The sequence below is a fragment of the Meleagris gallopavo genome, chromosome 19, assembly GCF_000146605.3.
Source record: "Meleagris gallopavo isolate NT-WF06-2002-E0010 breed Aviagen turkey brand Nicholas breeding stock chromosome 19, Turkey_5.1, whole genome shotgun sequence".
In the NCBI taxonomy this organism is placed as follows: Eukaryota; Metazoa; Chordata; class Aves; order Galliformes; family Phasianidae; genus Meleagris; species Meleagris gallopavo.
In genome coordinates this window covers 5,944,941-5,962,147 of record NC_015029.2, presented here as the reverse complement: position 1 = coordinate 5,962,147, position 17,207 = coordinate 5,944,941, and the positions used below count along the sequence as shown (strand labels likewise).

At 43.7% G+C, this 17,207-nt stretch overlaps 1 protein-coding gene across 3 annotated transcripts in view; it reads right to left on the bottom strand.

Moving 5' to 3' along the window:
• Window positions 1-2,481: 2,481 nt before the first annotated feature.
• The window catches only part of NUP214 (nucleoporin 214), a 39,325-nt gene continuing 24,599 nt past the window's right edge, over window positions 2,482-17,207 (bottom strand). For 2 of the 3 annotated variants that reach the window (XM_010720905.3, XM_010720907.3), the window contains 9 exons: window positions 16,939-17,012; window positions 13,624-15,360; window positions 12,162-12,232; window positions 11,537-11,693; window positions 9,172-9,321; window positions 7,441-7,612; window positions 4,261-4,403; window positions 3,404-3,428; window positions 2,482-2,699 (listed from right to left, as the gene is read on the bottom strand). In XM_010720905.3, coding sequence (XP_010719207.1) covers window positions 2,666-2,699; window positions 3,404-3,428; window positions 4,261-4,403; window positions 7,441-7,612; window positions 9,172-9,321; window positions 11,537-11,693; window positions 12,162-12,232; window positions 13,624-15,360; window positions 16,939-17,012 — 2,563 coding nt within the window. In that variant the 3' untranslated portion in view covers window positions 2,482-2,665. The remainder of the gene's footprint in view (window positions 2,700-3,403; window positions 3,429-4,260; window positions 4,404-7,440; window positions 7,613-9,171; window positions 9,322-11,536; window positions 11,694-12,161; window positions 12,233-13,623; window positions 15,361-16,938; window positions 17,013-17,207) is intronic. The other variant, XM_010720906.3, reaches the window with a different exon arrangement.

Genomic DNA, 17,207 nt, shown 5'->3' with positions numbered 1-17,207 from the left:
CTCATGGGAACAGAGCAGCACCAGAAAAGCACCTGACCCAGCCTCACCACCTCCTCTGTCACTGAAATGGGGAAAAAAAAATAAAAATAAAAATAAAAGGGACAGAATGATCATGATAAGCCTTCCAACAGTTGGTATCACTTCTTTGAAGACCAACCGGCACGGACAACAGCAGTAACAAATACGGGCTCCAGGCCCACACTTGGTCATTGGTTCCCTCACCAGCCCTGCTGGGCTGGGAGCTGATTTGTCATAGCTTTGTTCTTTGGTGGACATCTGTCCACATGCTGGACGGAGGCCACGTGCTCCCAGGGCACCCGGCACAGCTGACAGCCTGCAGCAGTTCCTGGCAGCCACCAGCTGAGCAGGGCGCACGCTCTCCAAGCCCTTGAGTCATCTGGTAAAAATGCAGACTTTGAGAAGTTGACTTTGCTTTGTGCATGTTCCTGTAGGCTCATGGTCACGATCTGCCTTCCAGTGCTGCTCAGCTCCTCCAGCAGCTGCTATGGAAACCAGGAGCAGCACCCATTCCCCAAGGGCAGGTGGTTCAGGGGTTGGCTTGTTTCAGCCACGATTTTGGAAGCGTTGCGAGAGAGCAACTCGTGTGCTCGACCAGCATCTGCAGTCATTAGCAGAGCCTCTCTCTCGCAAAGGGAAGAGGAGTTAAACAGTCAGCAAGCAGCACAGCAGGGACAACCCCCAACTGCTCCCATCATTCCAAAAAAGAAACTTGAAATGGCTCACTGTGCCAACACTGCATTCTTACCCAGCCGGTCTTCTCTATGCTGGCTATCTGGGGGAGCACAGCTGATACGGCCTTGCGAGGAGGTGTTGCATGCCACAGCCATGTGAGATTAACGCCAAGAATTTAAGGTCAGTCGTACAGGCCAGCTGCTATTTATAAAGAGGAAGGAAAACAGAACAGCAGAATCACCTCCAGGCCTTAGGAAACGTGCGGTCAAGGAGGACGCATGGGGAGGGCACGCTTCGAGCTCTGCTGCTTTTCCTTCCATTCTCCAAACCAGCACCTTTCAGAAAACATTCTCAGCTCTGGCACTGTGACTCCAGGGCTGCCAGCACCCACACTCTTCCATTAGCAGGAAAGGCTAAAAACAAAGCCATCCCAGCAGCACTGCCTCTCATACAGCACACAGCATGCCCATGTTCAGAAATCCAGGCTACACATGAGAGCCTTACAGCCTACAGGCTTGCAAAGCCCCTCCTCATCTAAATATAAGCCCTCCCTGTGCACGATATTCACTGCATTTCAGTGGTCTTCCTTTTTAAAGGGAACCCAACTCACGTCATCCCTGGGTGCAGACGAAGGATCCTTCCCTCAGCTAGGACAGGAGTCAGGTTGAACGCTAATGTTTAGGTCGACTCGAGAAAGAATGACTGCTTCAGGAGCTGCTGACAGGTGTAAGAATTTGGTTTATAATATTGGATGTGAAAACAAGCAATTATCAACTATTTACAAGTCCAAAAAAGGATCGCATGCCCACTTGCCAACCAGACCCAAAAATGACACTTGCTATCATATTGTGTGCTATTCAGAAAATGAAACTTTAGAATGTTTCTGCTGAAAATAGAAAAAGCAGAAGTAACCCAAAACGTCCTATTAGGACCAACAAGATAAACCCATCCAATCTGCATGTATTCCAGTAATACATAAGCCATTCTTTCAAACGTGTTTCTCACAGTGCAACAAAAGCCCATTACATCATTTAGAGGTTTCGTGGAGGTCAGATGCATCAAATAGAAAAAGCATTTGTCCAAAATGCCTTCGGGGCATTCTTTATAGCATTTGCTTGGTATGTTTGAGTGCAAACATATGAGAATTTCACAAATGTTACTGACCGAATTCAAGAGCTACAGGGAAGCAGTACAATCTCATACATGTTAGAAAACAACAACAGAACTGACAGTGGAAACCAGCAGCCAAAGCCACGAGCTGCAGAATCACGGATGCCTCTGGATGGAGGTCACACTTCTCCTTCAAGGTCCACAAGTTTTCCCTATAACCAGAAATTAGAACTCGGAGTTCTGTCAAATTTAGAGGAAGGTAAAAATAAGAAAGCTTTTACTTCCCACTTCTCTGCTGAATGTTACTGCCATGGGAACGTGCTCTGCACGCTGCCAGTTTCTTCCCAGATAATTTCCTATTTCTCTGCTAAGCCTCTGGCTCACACATGACTCAGATTTAGCACTTCAGTGAGATAAGCATGCGCCCCATCCTATACTTAAAATTAGCAGGGCAAGCTTCAGCTCCTTCTTAAGAGCCAAGGATAATCAATCATTTACTTCAATGAAAAATGTGCTGGTTTGTATCCGAAACCAACTTGAGCTACTTACTCCTTTGTCTGGGCATAGGGAAGGGCAACAAAAAGCAAAGCTAACAGTAAGCTATGAGCACAGGGCTGGCAATCACACTTTACACGTGTTTGTTTCTTCATGAGATAAGCCCTTCCAACACAAGTAGCATAAAGACAGATAAAATTGTTTAATACAGAACAAGGATAGTTGCTGCATAAAAATAAGGATATTTAAGGGGAAAAAAAGTCTGACATTTTGTATTTAAACAAAAAGCTGTATGGATATTGATCACACAGGTGACTCATGAACGTAGGAGCTACAGCACAGTTCTGCAGGAGAGTTCAGGATGTTCTTAGCTTCTCCATCCGCTAAATCCAGAGGAAGATCTGTGGAGCAGAAAGAAAAAAAGAACACAGCAGTGAGTGCTGGAATTTCCCTCAGGCAGAATTAATTTAGCAGATCAGATCTCAAAGAGACTTCCAGAGTCCTGAGCATCAGAAGCTTATTATGGGAATGTACTGGTATTTCCAGCATCTTTTACTTGACACTGCATCAATACATACTGCTAGATATAATTGTGCTCACTCTAAAGCTTACCATCCAGAGAGAGAAATGTTCTACTTGGTAGGGAAACAAAGTTTAAGAGTCTTGCTAAAAGTAACCCATCAATTCAGTGGCAGAGTGGATCACAGTGTTAACCTCAGTTCTCAGTTCAGTTCTTCAGCTGTAAATCACCATCTCAATTCAGCCAGAAAGGAACTGATTTATTTCACACCCTCTTTCAACCTGACAAATGGAGTAGATGCCTGATTCGCACGCACAGCTTGAGCACACACATCGCTCGAGAGGCAGAGGGATGAGGCTGGGGATGAGTGTGACCTAACTGAAAACCCTCTCCTCTACGAACAATTTACCTCACTGGAAAGCACACAGAGCACGGACTATTAGCCCTCTGCACTGACATTCAAAAGGAAATCAGAACTTATATGTTACTGCTGCTTTCAACACTTGTTCTCGTACACCACTCAACTGTTTTATTCTGGTTCTATTTGTACTCTTGATGAAGAATTAGACATGAGATGGTACTTACGTGTTAGTCGATCCAAAACCAAACCCTGAAAGAAAGGTAAAAATAGAAAAATCATGGTTAGAAGTGAATGCTTAAGATGCATAGTACATGTTCCCTCCTGCACACCAATAGAGAAACATTTCTTTCCTGCCTTAGACCAGGGAAAGCGATGCCCAAACAATGGAAGTCAAATCTCCATCTAGAAGAAAAGTGACTTGGCTCAGCTCCTGGGAGGGTTGTGCTTTCACTGCTAATCTGCTAGCTTCATTCATTAGCACCAACTGCATACAATGAACCTGCTTCATTCACCTCCCCACAAAAATAAGAGGGCTGCTTTTTGAGGATGGAGCTTAATGCAAGCCAGGGTGGCAGGCCACCAGTGAACGTATGTGTTCATTCTCAAAGGCTCTCTTCTCTGCCCTGTGTAAATTGCTACAGCTTCACCAAGCTTCATCAGGTAAAAAAAACCTGGCTGTTGGTGCTCTAGCTCAATTTGGCAGCATGCATTCTTTGCTTGCATACAGCTATTCACGCACATGGCACCGAAGAGATATTTACTGCTTCTCAATATTTTTGTTTGAGAACAGCAACTCCACAAAAAGGGGTGAAAAGCAGTGAAGTATGAAGAAGAGTAATTTGGGTGAAAAGCAATAATCAGGTGTAGTATAAAGAAGAGCAATTTATTCACATGCAAAGCAGCAAGTGATGGAATCATGAGATTAAGTCAGATTAATCTCTGCAATGACTTCTCCAGGCCACAGTGCCTATATAGGAGGACCATGCTCTATTTTTAATGGGGAGCTGAGCAATTACAGTTGAGTTCCAGTGAAACCTGGAGATGTGGGACCTGTTAGACTTGTTATAGTAGTTTCTCCTACCTCCTCCACCTGTCCCAAAAGCAGAGAATCCACTGCTCTGTGTGCCAAAACCAGTACTCTGCTGTGACAGCGATCCAAACGTTGGGGTATTCTGATTTGCTAACGTGCCAAACGATGCTGTGTTGTTACTGGTACCACCAAACCTGCAGTTCAAAAGAGAAAATTTGTGTTTGCAAGCTCATTCTCACTCATAGTGAGAGTTTGTCCCCACAATGAAAACAGCACGCTCTTTAAACAAGGATACATCAGTAGAGTGATATCAAAGATACAAATGATTGTACATTCTGGAAATGGATTTCCTTGATGTAGGAAGGACTGCTGCAAGTGGGAATGCCTGCACAGCCCCCTTCCCTAATGTCCACCTGGCAGATGGGCAAATATGTTCATACTTACACCAAGAACATTTTCAAGTGCTTGGCAATGCCACCACCAGCCATCAAGTGGAAGACCTTAACTCACCTCTGAGTAACATTCACCGTTAAAGCTCAAAAAGTACAGCACTGTTGTATTTCACAATCAGGGCAGCAAACAGCCATTTACTTCAGGTTGCTCAAGGCCAGGACACAAAGCAGAGCCCAGGTGCACAACTCAGACTCCCAGCTTTCAGACAGTCTCCTACCTACTGCCACACAAACGGCCTGCAGACTTCCCAGATTCTTTCTCTCTCCAGCCCATTTGGAAGCTCTACTGCTTCCCTGAGGACCTGCACCTACTTGGCCACTTCCCCACCACACCTCTGGATTATTTCCCTAACAGCTTTTGAAAACTGAAATAAGAAACATTTTTATATATGGAAATTGATCTCTTTTCTCCACCCACTCCATCCAACCAAGCATTGTAGAGCTATCAGCATGACACGCTAATGAGACCATGATATGCATTATGGCTCTCTACCCCCCACGTACACTTCTTCCAGACCTGAATGCTAGAGGAGCACTCAAACAGAAGCTTCAGGCGTTTCTCTCTTAAACCAGGCAAAATACAGACACAAAATATTCAGATGACAAGCGCTGCTAACACCAACCCAGTACCAGCCCTCCCCTGAGCAGGCTGCCAGCCACGTTGAATAGCATTCTAGCTTTGCAAGGCTGTGCTTCAAATGCACTCTTGTCATTTCTGACTTAAAATAGGAAGCGACAGCGCATTAACCCACCTCTCCATCCATCCAGATCTAGTAGAGAATTAAAAAAATAAAAAAAAGGGAAAAGAAAAGCAACAAAAATATCAAAACATATCTCTCCAAATAAAGGACAGTCCTTGCAGCAGTGTGACAAGCAATTCACCTGCTGAAGGACATCACCTCTCCTACTCTACACAGTCGACTGTGCACACTGCCCCACACACTGCATTACAACAGGGCAGCCCAGTGACTTTGCAGCTTTGGCCTCATTTACCAATCCTGGGCTGGCTCCTGGCCCACGTAACTTGCAGGCAGCATCAGTTCAGAACCATGGATGTGGATTTCCCAGCAAAGGGAGAACAGGTTTTGTTGTTCTTTTAGAAAAGGAGCGAGGTGAGGATATGCAGTGAAGAACAAGAGGGTTTTACAGTGCTCTGTCTCCTCAGGACTATGCCACTAAACACACAAATCATGTCTGACAGGAAGCGGTGGTGAAAACAGCGACAAGGAAGCGTGGTTCAAAGTGCTTCTTCCAGCTGCAACCACATGAGCAAGCCTGTTGAAAAAGGCTGAGCGTCGTGCAAGCAGGAAAACAGCTTAAGCTGTGGAGAGATCGTTTGTTTATTTAACATACAGAGGACATGAGATCCAGCCATTGCCTGGGAACAACTGAAGCAAACCCATCTCACCCAGATGTTCAGGTCTTTTGTGAAGCTCCGACATAAAGCACGATTGAGAGGCACTTGAGGTTAGTTTATGAAAGCAAAACCTTATTTGCTCACAAACAGTCAGAATTTCAGACTGTTTAAAAAAGTGTAGTGGTTTCTATTTTTGATACCTAAGTCATTTACCAAGGGATGCAGATTCTTCAGAATTGAAGGAACAATGAATCATGTATTTAAGTTAGAAGGAACTGGCAAGTAATTGCACTGGAATTGTGATTTTTAAACTCTCTCCTACAGAGGAAGGTGGAAAGGAAGTCCTGCACAGGACTAAATCACACTCTGAACTATCACTTTATGGCAGGACTTGTAAAGTTGCCTGGGGATTTTGAGTGCATTCAGTTTCAGTACAAAAATCATGCAGCATAGCATGAGAGATGGAAGAGAAGAAGGTATCACTTGATTAAAGTGCTGACATCTCTACGAGCATGTCATTTTTGTGGGGATCTAATTAAGCTGTTTTTACCCTTTCCAAAGGGAATTTCCAATCTGCTGCACCAGAGTTCAGGGTGCTGCTGAAGAATCTAGCTGAGGCCTCCCACAGCTCGAGGGTGCCCTGGCAGATGGGTATCTAACCAACCTCACGGGGGAATTCACAAGTACACTGCAGGATGTTCTACATAATGGCAGTTCATCCTGAAACCAAAGACAAACATTGCGAAATGTGTAAGCACTAAGACTGGGAAGATGACCGGTTTCCTTTTTTCTAATTGGGTCAAATAAATCTGGATATAACTTTAGGATGTGCAGGTGAGATGCTTGCAGGTGGCACAATGCTGAAGAGGTGGATTTGCTGCCTACTGCAGAAGTTGCTTTGTAAGGTCTGAACTTCTGTATTTGCTGAGCTAAAGAAGGAATGAAGTGCTTACCTGCTCTGGTGCCAAGCACAAACTTAAGAGATAAAGAAACACGAAAAAAATGATCAGTGTGAGATAAACACAACTCACACTGGGACTGCAGGCTGTTACAGGTACCTTCCTCCCACCCTCCAAAGGCGAGAGGACAGACTGAATTCTCATGAGTATCTCTAGCCCAAATCTCACAGGTGGATTGGGTGGCTCCACAGCGTCACAGACGGTATTTGTTACTTTCCTTGCTTGGCTTAAATTGTAGGTCTCCAAGCGAACACATCAAGTGTGCACACAGAAAATCCTCCTGCCTTCACTTACACACATGCAAGATCACTCACATTCCCCATCAGATATTATATCCTCTGGGGCAAAGGCTTTTGCTTTATGCCAATTAAAGCCTTTACCCTGCTGGAGAGGTAACCAAGCACAGGAGGAGCTGTAATGCAAGGAGATTACTTTCCCAAACCCTGGCCCCACGTTGGCTTACCCAAATCCTCCGGCGCTGGCTGCTGCTGTGCCCTCGCCGAACACTTTGCCTCCCGTCGAGCCCAGAGGGCTTGAAAAGGTTGGGGCTGAACCGAATGCTGGCACCCCTCCAAACCCAGGGGATCCCCCAAAAGTGGGAGGGCTGCCAAACACTGGAGCAGCACCGAAGCCACCTGAGCAAAACAGAGGCAAAAAAACAACAAAAAAAGACAAGAATATAAAGTAAACAACAGCGAAGAAAGAAATAAAGAAAGAAGAAAACTACATTTCCAACTAGACAATCTCTACAATGGAGTGTTCATCTTGTTCATCATCTAAACAAACAACACTCACAGCTGCAAAGCTTCCAGACTGCAGGATGATTTGTTACAAAAGAGGTGAATAGGAAAACTGCCTGAATAGGTGTAAAAAACACTATACAAATTAAGAGACTACCCACAGAAGACCACATTCAGGGCCTCCTGAACATGCAAACATGAAATCAACTCATCCTCCAGGGCTGGTAATATATCCAGGGTGGTAACATATCATTCATGCTTGCACAGTGAGGCAGGATCTCTACCTGCTTTGTGTATAAAGACCAGAATCTTAATTGAGACAGCAAGCATGCACAGTAACTAAGTTTCAGTAATCATACATACAGCAGGGAACAGAGATGCTTTCACTGTTAATAAAAAAAGAAAAGATACTGCCTTCTAGAGCTCTGAACAGACTTCTACACTATTCTATGTTCATCTACTGATATTACTGGCCTGTTTCTAATTGAGACTGTGGAATGTGAAGGACACCTGCTCTTTTGTTTGACTAGGGCTGAGGACTGGGATAGCACCACACATTTTAATACCCTGGGTGAAATTCTATTCCATGTCAAGGTAATGGATACTGTTTGGCTGTAAACACAAAAGGTCTGGAAAAAATAAACGCTAGGCCTGAATTATTTAAACATAGATCAGCTATCTCATTACCCCTAGCTCTAGGAAGTTAGAGTATTTATTGGAGGGGCTGAAGCTTTGCTAGGGATATGCTTTCTTTTGCAATTCATGTTAACAAATAGTGGAGAAAGAAAAGCGAAACATGCAAGTAGTGAGTGCAGAGCAAAATTTGAGGGGGGGGCAGGTGACAGTAAAAAAAAAAAAAGACTGAAATTCTCTATATTTTATTAAGTTAATTCAATCAGTAGAACCAACAGCTCATTTCCCAAGAGAGGGAGCTGAAGCATGTCTGATACCCACGTCATGGAGGAAGCTATCCCAAAGTAGAAACCTGTGCATTCACTCACATGAAAAAATGGGAACAAAAAGGGTTACAAAACCCAGACTGAAGTTTGGAATATAGTTTTCCAAGGAAACATCTACAAGAGGAAAAATCTGTTCAATTCCATAGCCTGTATTTTAAATTGTACACTAAGTAAGACCAGCACTAATTCACACAGGTCCCTGCCTTTAAACCACAATGGGAATTTCTGGAATGAACTACTGAAAACACAGTTTACTTGATGTTCTTGCACAGTAGATTGTAAACCTCTGTCTTGGATCCACCAGTTAAATACACTAGGGTTGCTACTTACAGCTTAAAAAGCAATGCTAGTAATACGTACTGATTAATTGTCCACAGACATTTCCTGCACAAATAAAAAAAAGCCCGGGCTTGGTATAGACATAAAAAAGCAGAATGCTCCACCAAATAGCTCACACAAACATGAGTGCTCATAGAAAGTGGGTTAACAAAGTACCTGCTTTGGTTGGACTAGAGAACCCAAAGCCTTGAGATGCCACGCTGCCACCGCCAGAGCTGAAAGTGCCTGTAGGTTTCTGGTCTCCAAAAGATGAGTTGCCAAATCCAAAGGCCTTGGCTCCACTGTTCCCAAATAAACTGGAAGAATCTGGGGAGATGAAGGTTACTTGTGAAGCTCATAACACACAACATTCTGTACCACACTTCATTGCTGGGTCAGGAGAAAAGGAAACCCCTTTAACTTCCCCAGTCCTCAAGCACAGGAAAGAGCAGAGGTAAGCTGTTTTCTCCATTTCTTTGGGGGTTTGTAGTTCTACCAAGCCACTCTGGAACTCATGGACCACTAAGAGCACTTTATTATTGCAGTCTTAATGAATAACAGTAGGGTCACGATATTGAGATTCCTAGCACATCCCAGTGACAGATGATTTGTCAGATGATACTGACACACTGCAGTCAGTAGAAGTCAGTCACTCCCGTGAGAAATCAGAGCAACCCAACAGCTTTTCTTGACAACAACAAATATCCATTCACTACAACTACAGACTCTGTTCTCATGGCAATGGCCAGTATTTCTTAACACAGTTATTTGACAGTTAGAATTACAGGGCCTTAAAGCAGGAGCCACACTTTGCCAGCCCCACAGAGGTGACCCAAGTTTTTGTCTTTCATGAGGCTACAGAGAATCTGAGCATCTAGTAGGCAAAGGGAGAACAGTTGAAACCTTTCCCTGGTGAACCATGCATTTTATTTATCACAAAACCCAATACTGCAATAAAGGAGGACTAAGTTAACAAGGATTGAGGACTGATCTCAACCATCAAACAATCTCAGTGGCTCATTAAAGAGGCAATAAAAGCAATAGATTTGCTCTCACAATGCTTTAAATGCCACTTTTAGCCACACACTGCTAATTCTACAGCTTTCCTTTGTTCCTCTACTTTTACACCTTAGCCACTGCTTCCCCACTTCATGCTTTCTTGCTGCTGGGCTCCACCCCTCCTGCTTTCCCCTCTGTCAAATCCAATTCGCAAGTGATGAAATAAAAAAGCTGGGCAGTCTCTTCGAAACAAAAGCCACAGCTAAGAAATAGTTATCAGCAGCTTCTGTGGCATACAGATATAGATAAGGAAAGTAGATCTGCAAAAGCTGTGAACAGAAGGCATGAGTGAGCCTCAAACTAATTGCTACAGCACAGAACAGCACATATGCACTTCAGCACAAATCTTAGAGTACTACCAAGACCTATTAAGCCTGGTAATCTCAAGACTAATGTGTTTTTAATCCAAGTCTGGCAATAAAATAGATCTTTACATTAGTGGGCAGTGATCGATCCTTGCATTAACAGTTAATTGTTTAGAGCTTCTAAGAAAGGATTCCTAACAGACCCTTTAAAGTCCTTCTTGCAAAGGAACCTGGGGATACCTTGCTGTACTCTTAATACTTCCCCTGCCTTCTTTTGTGAGGTTGCTAGGCTGGATGAGAAGCAACATGTGGGAAGGTTGGTTTGGCACTTCATGTGCAGATCAATTGAACTACAACACCCATGTGAAGTGATGCCTGCTAGCTGGCAACCAGGGCAAAAGGAAGGCCAAGCACTGAGTTCCTTCTCTTAAAGAAAACTTCAAGACAATTTCTTTATGAGCATCACAAAAGTTGGGCAGACACCCACCTCCCTGGAAGTAACCCACACTGTTTTATCAAATCTGGATAAGAACTGATAAAAGGAACTCTACAGCTCTGCTTCCTTATCAAAAGGGACTGCACCTCCAGAACAATTACTGAGTGTATTTATTTTTCTTAACTACAAATATGCGAGTAAAAAAAAAATTGATATATCCTAAGCAATAACTGAGAGCTTATCCATGCAGCAAGTTTTGATCAAATGTGTTATATGTGCTGCAAAAAGACACTCGTGTCAAGGACAGGAAGCTGAAGAAACTGCTGTCCATCACATACATTGGCTTGGTTTCACTTACGTATGAGATGCAATTTTTTTTAGAGTGCAAGGAAAAGCTTCCTAACTTCAATTAAGTTGGAAGCAGACATTCAGTGACAAGAATTTAGAGTATTTGATTTTAAAAAGCATTTTGGTCACAGAATTCCACGAAGAACATAAATATTTGTATTTCTCCCCTTTGCTTGTTTGTTGCAATTGCTGCCCTACTTATTTTCCATAAACCTAGAAGGAAAACTGCAGAAGAACACATCACACATACTGTCTTGTCTGCCTCTGTTATCCCTACAAGCCTTTCATGTCAACAGAGAATTTACTCAAAGACAAAGAACAGCAGAAAAGCAGATGGGATCACAAAGCAGATGGGAGTCAGAGTGCATTTTGTATTCTTGTTTTCTTCACTTACTCTGGGAAGCTGCCGATCCAAATCCTCCACTGGAGGAACCAAAAGGATTCTTATTGGCTGCATCCTGACTTGGCTTTCCTCCCAAACCACTGAAGAAGCCTCCACCTCTCCCACCACTTCCAGATCCAAACAGGCCTCCAGTGGAAGAGGACGACTGCTAGGACACAAGAAGGGCAAGAATGGGGATCTGAACAAAGTCAAAGCAGCACATGCCCCCAGGGGTGACTTTCCCAACCCTCTGAGTGTACCAAGCACTGAAGAACCAGCAAGCAGACTCTTCAAACACATAGCACAATGAAATCTGACTTAAGTCTCACATCTCATCTACAGAACAAAGTATGCCTTTGAAAAACACTCTATTTTGTCCAAGGAATAAAGGCAGGTTTATACTCCATCCCCACGTTATCTCCCCCGTGATTAGATGCTTGTCTCTGCACACTCCTTGGAAAACATGCAGATACAGTTTTGGTGCCTCCTACATTAGCAAATACCTTCAGTAGAACCTGAGAAAACTTCTACTGACCACATCAAATTCCACCTTTTATACTAGAAGCAGGTAGAGCACCCTGAACAAATCCACTGTATGTAACATTCTCTTATTTCTGCAAATGCAATAAATACTTGCCTGCCCAAAGACAATGCCTCCAGTATTTGCTGCTTGCCCAAACACAGAACCCGTGTTGCTAGAACCAAAACCTGCCAAGAAAAGAAAGGAAAATTAATCACCAGAACTATTTCTAGGATAGAAGGCAACTCAGGGAGGCAACACTAGTCCAGAACAGGGAAGGACAGATCTCCTATGCCAAAACACCAGGATACAAATGATGTTACCAAACGTATCTAGGTTGGTAAAATTTGAAACGTGCCAACAAATAATAAATTCAATTGACAATGTATTTGAAAGCCAATAAACAAAAGGCCTTTTGACTTGTGGGATTGTTGCTACCAATATGAGAGAACTGAATTTTTTTTTTAACGTTGCTATAATAATGCTGCAAGTCATGGACAAGCACTGTAGCATTTTGATTTCCCCTGTGTAGAAAGGATCTGTGCTTTGTTACCTAAAGATTCCTTTTATAGATAATGAAATGTTTTGATTAAAAAAAGAACTCCCCATTCCATTTCCCAGTTCACTTAAATGTGCATTCTGTAATAAAACTTGCAGCTTCTATAATTAGGAACACCTTTCTCAAGTTCATTTCCTCCAGTTTAACTATTCTCTTTACTGTAGTTAAAATGAACAAGAAGTTTTGCCTACAGTGCCATCATTTTTAATTAAATGAGCCTAATTAGGTTTTCTTCCTTGGAAATACATGCTCTCTAATATTACTATGTATGTTTCACTTTTCCCTGGAAGCTCTCTGAAGATTGGACAGACAAAGCTGCGGAAAAAATCCCAATATATTGCAGCAATGTGAACAACAACAGGAGACTGACAAAGAAGGTTTGGTCTGGGCAAGTGTCCAATTTAATTGTATAGACAGGTAGCTGATGGTCATGTTACTGCTATATTTAATTTGGGATACTTCCAAACACGAAAGTGGATTTAACAGATTAGTTCCTCACTAACCCATAATTTTGAGGGCTTAACACATTTTTTGCCATGACAGATCATGATATAATAACAGACCCAGCTGTACAGCCACTGTGGCATGGACACAGCACAGAACGAAGCACTGCATTCAATCCCCTGATTATAGCCTCAGAGCTACCTTGGTACTTCAGTGTAACAATTCACAGTGTAATAGTTTGAGATCTTATAGGTGTGCTGAATCCCACCCAATTCTTATGCAACAGACAGCACACCATGTAGTTCAAAATGAAGCCAAGGTAGACTTGGGAGCTGAGATGAATGCAAGATTGCAAAGCCTACATTCAGTGGTGTTCAATGGAGATCAAGGCTGAGCAAAAGCTTCTTTGGTCTCCAACATGAACTTCCCCTCCACATGCACTGCAGCTCCTATTCTTACTAATTAGGAAAAAAAAAAGAGAAGTGCTAGAGGGAAAGAAAAGCATTCAAAGAAGCCTGACTTTTCCCAGTGACAGACGCTGCTAGAATGCTGCGTGTCTCTGGAGTTTGCTCTTACCTGAGGCTTGGCAGAAGCTGAACCCAGCAGATGATGTAGTAGTAGTAACAGCAGCGGTGTTCCCAAAGACAGATCCCCCCTGCCCAAAGCTGCTGCTTTGCCCAAACACCAGAGTGCTGCTTTGTCCAAACATCCCACCCCCAGTGCTGGCAGATGGCTGTCCGAAGGAGAAGGAGCTTGCACTGTTGGCACTAGAAGATGCTCCAAATACATTGCCACTGCTTGAGGCTGCAGTGGAAGCTGCTGGTTGGCCAAAGGCAGGCACTGTCCCAAATCCAGACTGGTTGAAGGTAAAACCACTTGAAGAACTGCTCGCTGGCTGCCCAAAGGTCGGTGCTTGGCCAAAGGCTGGCTGACCAAAGCCCCCAGTTGTGGTGGTGCCAAATGCAGAAGTACCAAACCCTGTGCTGGCAGCCGGTGTAGTCACAGTGGCAGTGGTGGGTTGTCCAAATGGAGCTGATGCTGTGGTACCTGCCGGCAGTTGGCCAAAAACAGATGGTGTGGAAGGAGTGGCAGTCGTATCACTAGCAGGCTGGCTAAATGCTGAGCCAGAAGAGCTGGAATTTGGAGGCTGAGAGAACACTGAGGAGCCTGCAGAGGTGGGGACAAACACTGAGGCACCAACAGCTGGACTCTGAACACAAGTAGGAACATCAGCAGCAGCCAGTGTGCTCGTTGCTTCTGCAGGAGAGGCAATGGTTGTTGCAGAGGCTGTCAATGAGATGCTCTGATCCTGCGGGACAGAGGCTGAGGCAGCAGGAGGCACTGGTGCTTTCAGCTCGCTTGTGGAAGCAGGAGTAGCAATGGCATCAGGGGGAGGTGCTACTGATGCAGTACTGGAGCCCACGGTGTCCCCAGCTGCTGTCTGAGACACGGGAGGCTCTTTCATGGGCTCTGAAAGCTGTATCTGTGGCTGTGGCGCCTGCGTTGTTGTAGGTGAAGACTCAGGTGCTTCATTTTCAGATGTTTTTTCTGAAGCAGACAGCAGTTTGGCATCTCCTCCACCCTTATTAGAAGTTGCAGCCGGGGCAGCATTTTGTGATGAACTCAAGAAGTTCCCAAATGAGAGAGATGTTGAAGTAGGGACAGCAGAAGGGGCAGAAGTGGATGTGCTCATGGTGCTTGCTTGCTGAATACCAAACGAAAAGTTGAGTTTGTTTCCACTAGAGCCTCCAAGATTAAATACTCCAGGAGACCCTGTGCTGGTTATCTGAACATTGCCAAAGAGGCTGCCTGTGGCACTGGTGCTGATGGAGGTGGGTGCCGTGCCAGCTGACGTGACTGATGTTGAAGTAGCTTCTCCAGCTTTTCCTAATACCAGGGGGGGACCAAAGACAAACCCAGAAGGTGATGTAGATGCTTTAGTTGATTGTGCTCCTGCAGCACTGGTAGATGGTGTTTTAGGGGTGGTTTTGGCATTATCATCTGCTTGACCAACACGCAGTCCTGAGAAGCTCCCCAGAGTTTCTCCAGATAGATTGCTCGGAAACAAGGCATCCCCTGGCTTAGTTGGAGGGATATCTAATTTGCCAGAGGCTGTGGAGGGAGCAGAAGACGTTGTTGCAGCAGGTTTGTTTGACTGAGTGCCATCTGCTGAAGAGCTATTTGCTACTACGGCTCCTGAAGCACTTGCTGGCTTGAGGGAGCCAAAAGCAAAGGAGCTCTCAGGGACTGCTCCAAATTTGGAACCCCCAGCAAGCGAAAATGAATCAGCTTGAGTGGACTCCTTGGCAGGGGCTGTAAATGGAAGACAGAAGTTACAAATTGAGTTATAATATGCTAAGCTCTATTTTTTTTGAAACAACAATAGCATGATTTAGTGCTATGCAGATTGCAAGGGAGTGCTTTTGCCTAGAATCCTTAACCATCAGAAAACTGGTGATCCCGTGTACATTCAGGGTATTACAACAGTGACACTTTCTGAAGCCTTTATCGACAGGTTTACAGTGGCAAACCTGTCACATATATATGCCTCAGCTTCACAACTAACCATTTTTTTTCAGTGTAAACCAATGGTCAGAACAGAGTCATATTTTCTGGCACTTGAAAAACCTTCTCTAGAATCAAATCTTTCTTTACAGATTCAATCATTTATAGAACATTGAATGTTGTATTATGCAGATGTTTTCAGCTTTGAAATACTAGTGAAAAGCTCTTAAGCATAATTGCAAAGCAGCTCCAACAGTGTGAAACTGCTGAAGTTTTAAGGGGGGCTGAGCCAACTTTGATGAACTGTCATTTCATTTCAGAACACCACTGAATTCAGTTGTTGTTTGGACTGTTAATCAATTTGGACAAGGTATAAGAATCTACATGAAGATCAAGTAACCAAGCAAAAGATTCTTAGCACAACTAAGGCATTATCCTCGTTTTTTTACCCTATACTAATAACTGACACTGAAAAACGCATCTTTTATTTCCTCCTAGAACACTGACATTCCTTTTGTTTTTCTTCCTTTATCATCTAACAGGCAAAAGTGCTGCCATTCCTTGGAGCAACGCAAGGTAACTGCCCTTGCTAAGGCTGTGCTTTACAGTTCTGTTTCCAGCACCTCCCAATTCCTCCTTTAATCTGTGTTATTTACCTAAACTTTTATGATAACTTCAAGTTTTGAAGCAAGTTAGTTGTTTCTGGTTAAGGTCAACAGAATATTGGTAGCGTTTCTGTGGCTGTGATAATTTAAGGATGTAAGCTAAGAGGTGTTATCTTGTATCAGAGCAACTGATAATGTAGGAAGGGAGAGAGAGGAGGACGGAGACTTCTGAGCATGCAATCTCTTTTTCAAGGCTGAAACTAGAGTCAGTTAAGTTCAAGACAATCATAAAGCAGATGCTTCAAATCCCTCTTCCCAGACCAGGTGAATATGATCTACCTATGAAATGGAAAGGCAGCCTATACGTTGACACTGTCAAGTTAGCTTTATAAGCAACCCAAAGCTGCTCCTATTACTCCCTTCCCATTATTAAATGTTCACTCCACATAACGCCAGCTTCCTATGCCAGGCTACTTCAGCAACTTAAAAATCTACAGATTAACCACAGAGGAAATGACTGCAGATATATTACCCTTCTCATAAACTAGAACCCCTTGAACATTCATGGTAGCAAATATTTTGTTTCCTCTTAATTGAAAGGCAGATGGCCTAGATTCTCCTACACTACAGGACATAATCCAGCATAGGTATACAATATTATTGCAGCTACTGCAATTTTAATAATAGAAGTGCAATATAAAACAAGAACCACATGAATTAGGAAGAGTAAGCATTCTCTTAGCAGAGGACAGATGCATTTTGCACACTCTTCCAAGCCAACCTTGTGAGGCAGCGAGGCTGGGCAGTGTCGGTGATGAAGCAGCTGACGTGACAACACCAAAATTAAACCCAGACCTAGGAGGAAAGAAGAGAAAGGGAAAGAATGACTTTGAGCTCAAAGTGCTGAAATTTCCAACCCCATGATTAACACAACCTTGAGACTCAGATTCCCTGTGCAAGCCTGTATTAGGTCAGACACACAGGCATACATGCACAAGAACAGTTTCTCCAACTAGATATTTGTTTCTCCCCTGACAAGTTTTCTAGGAG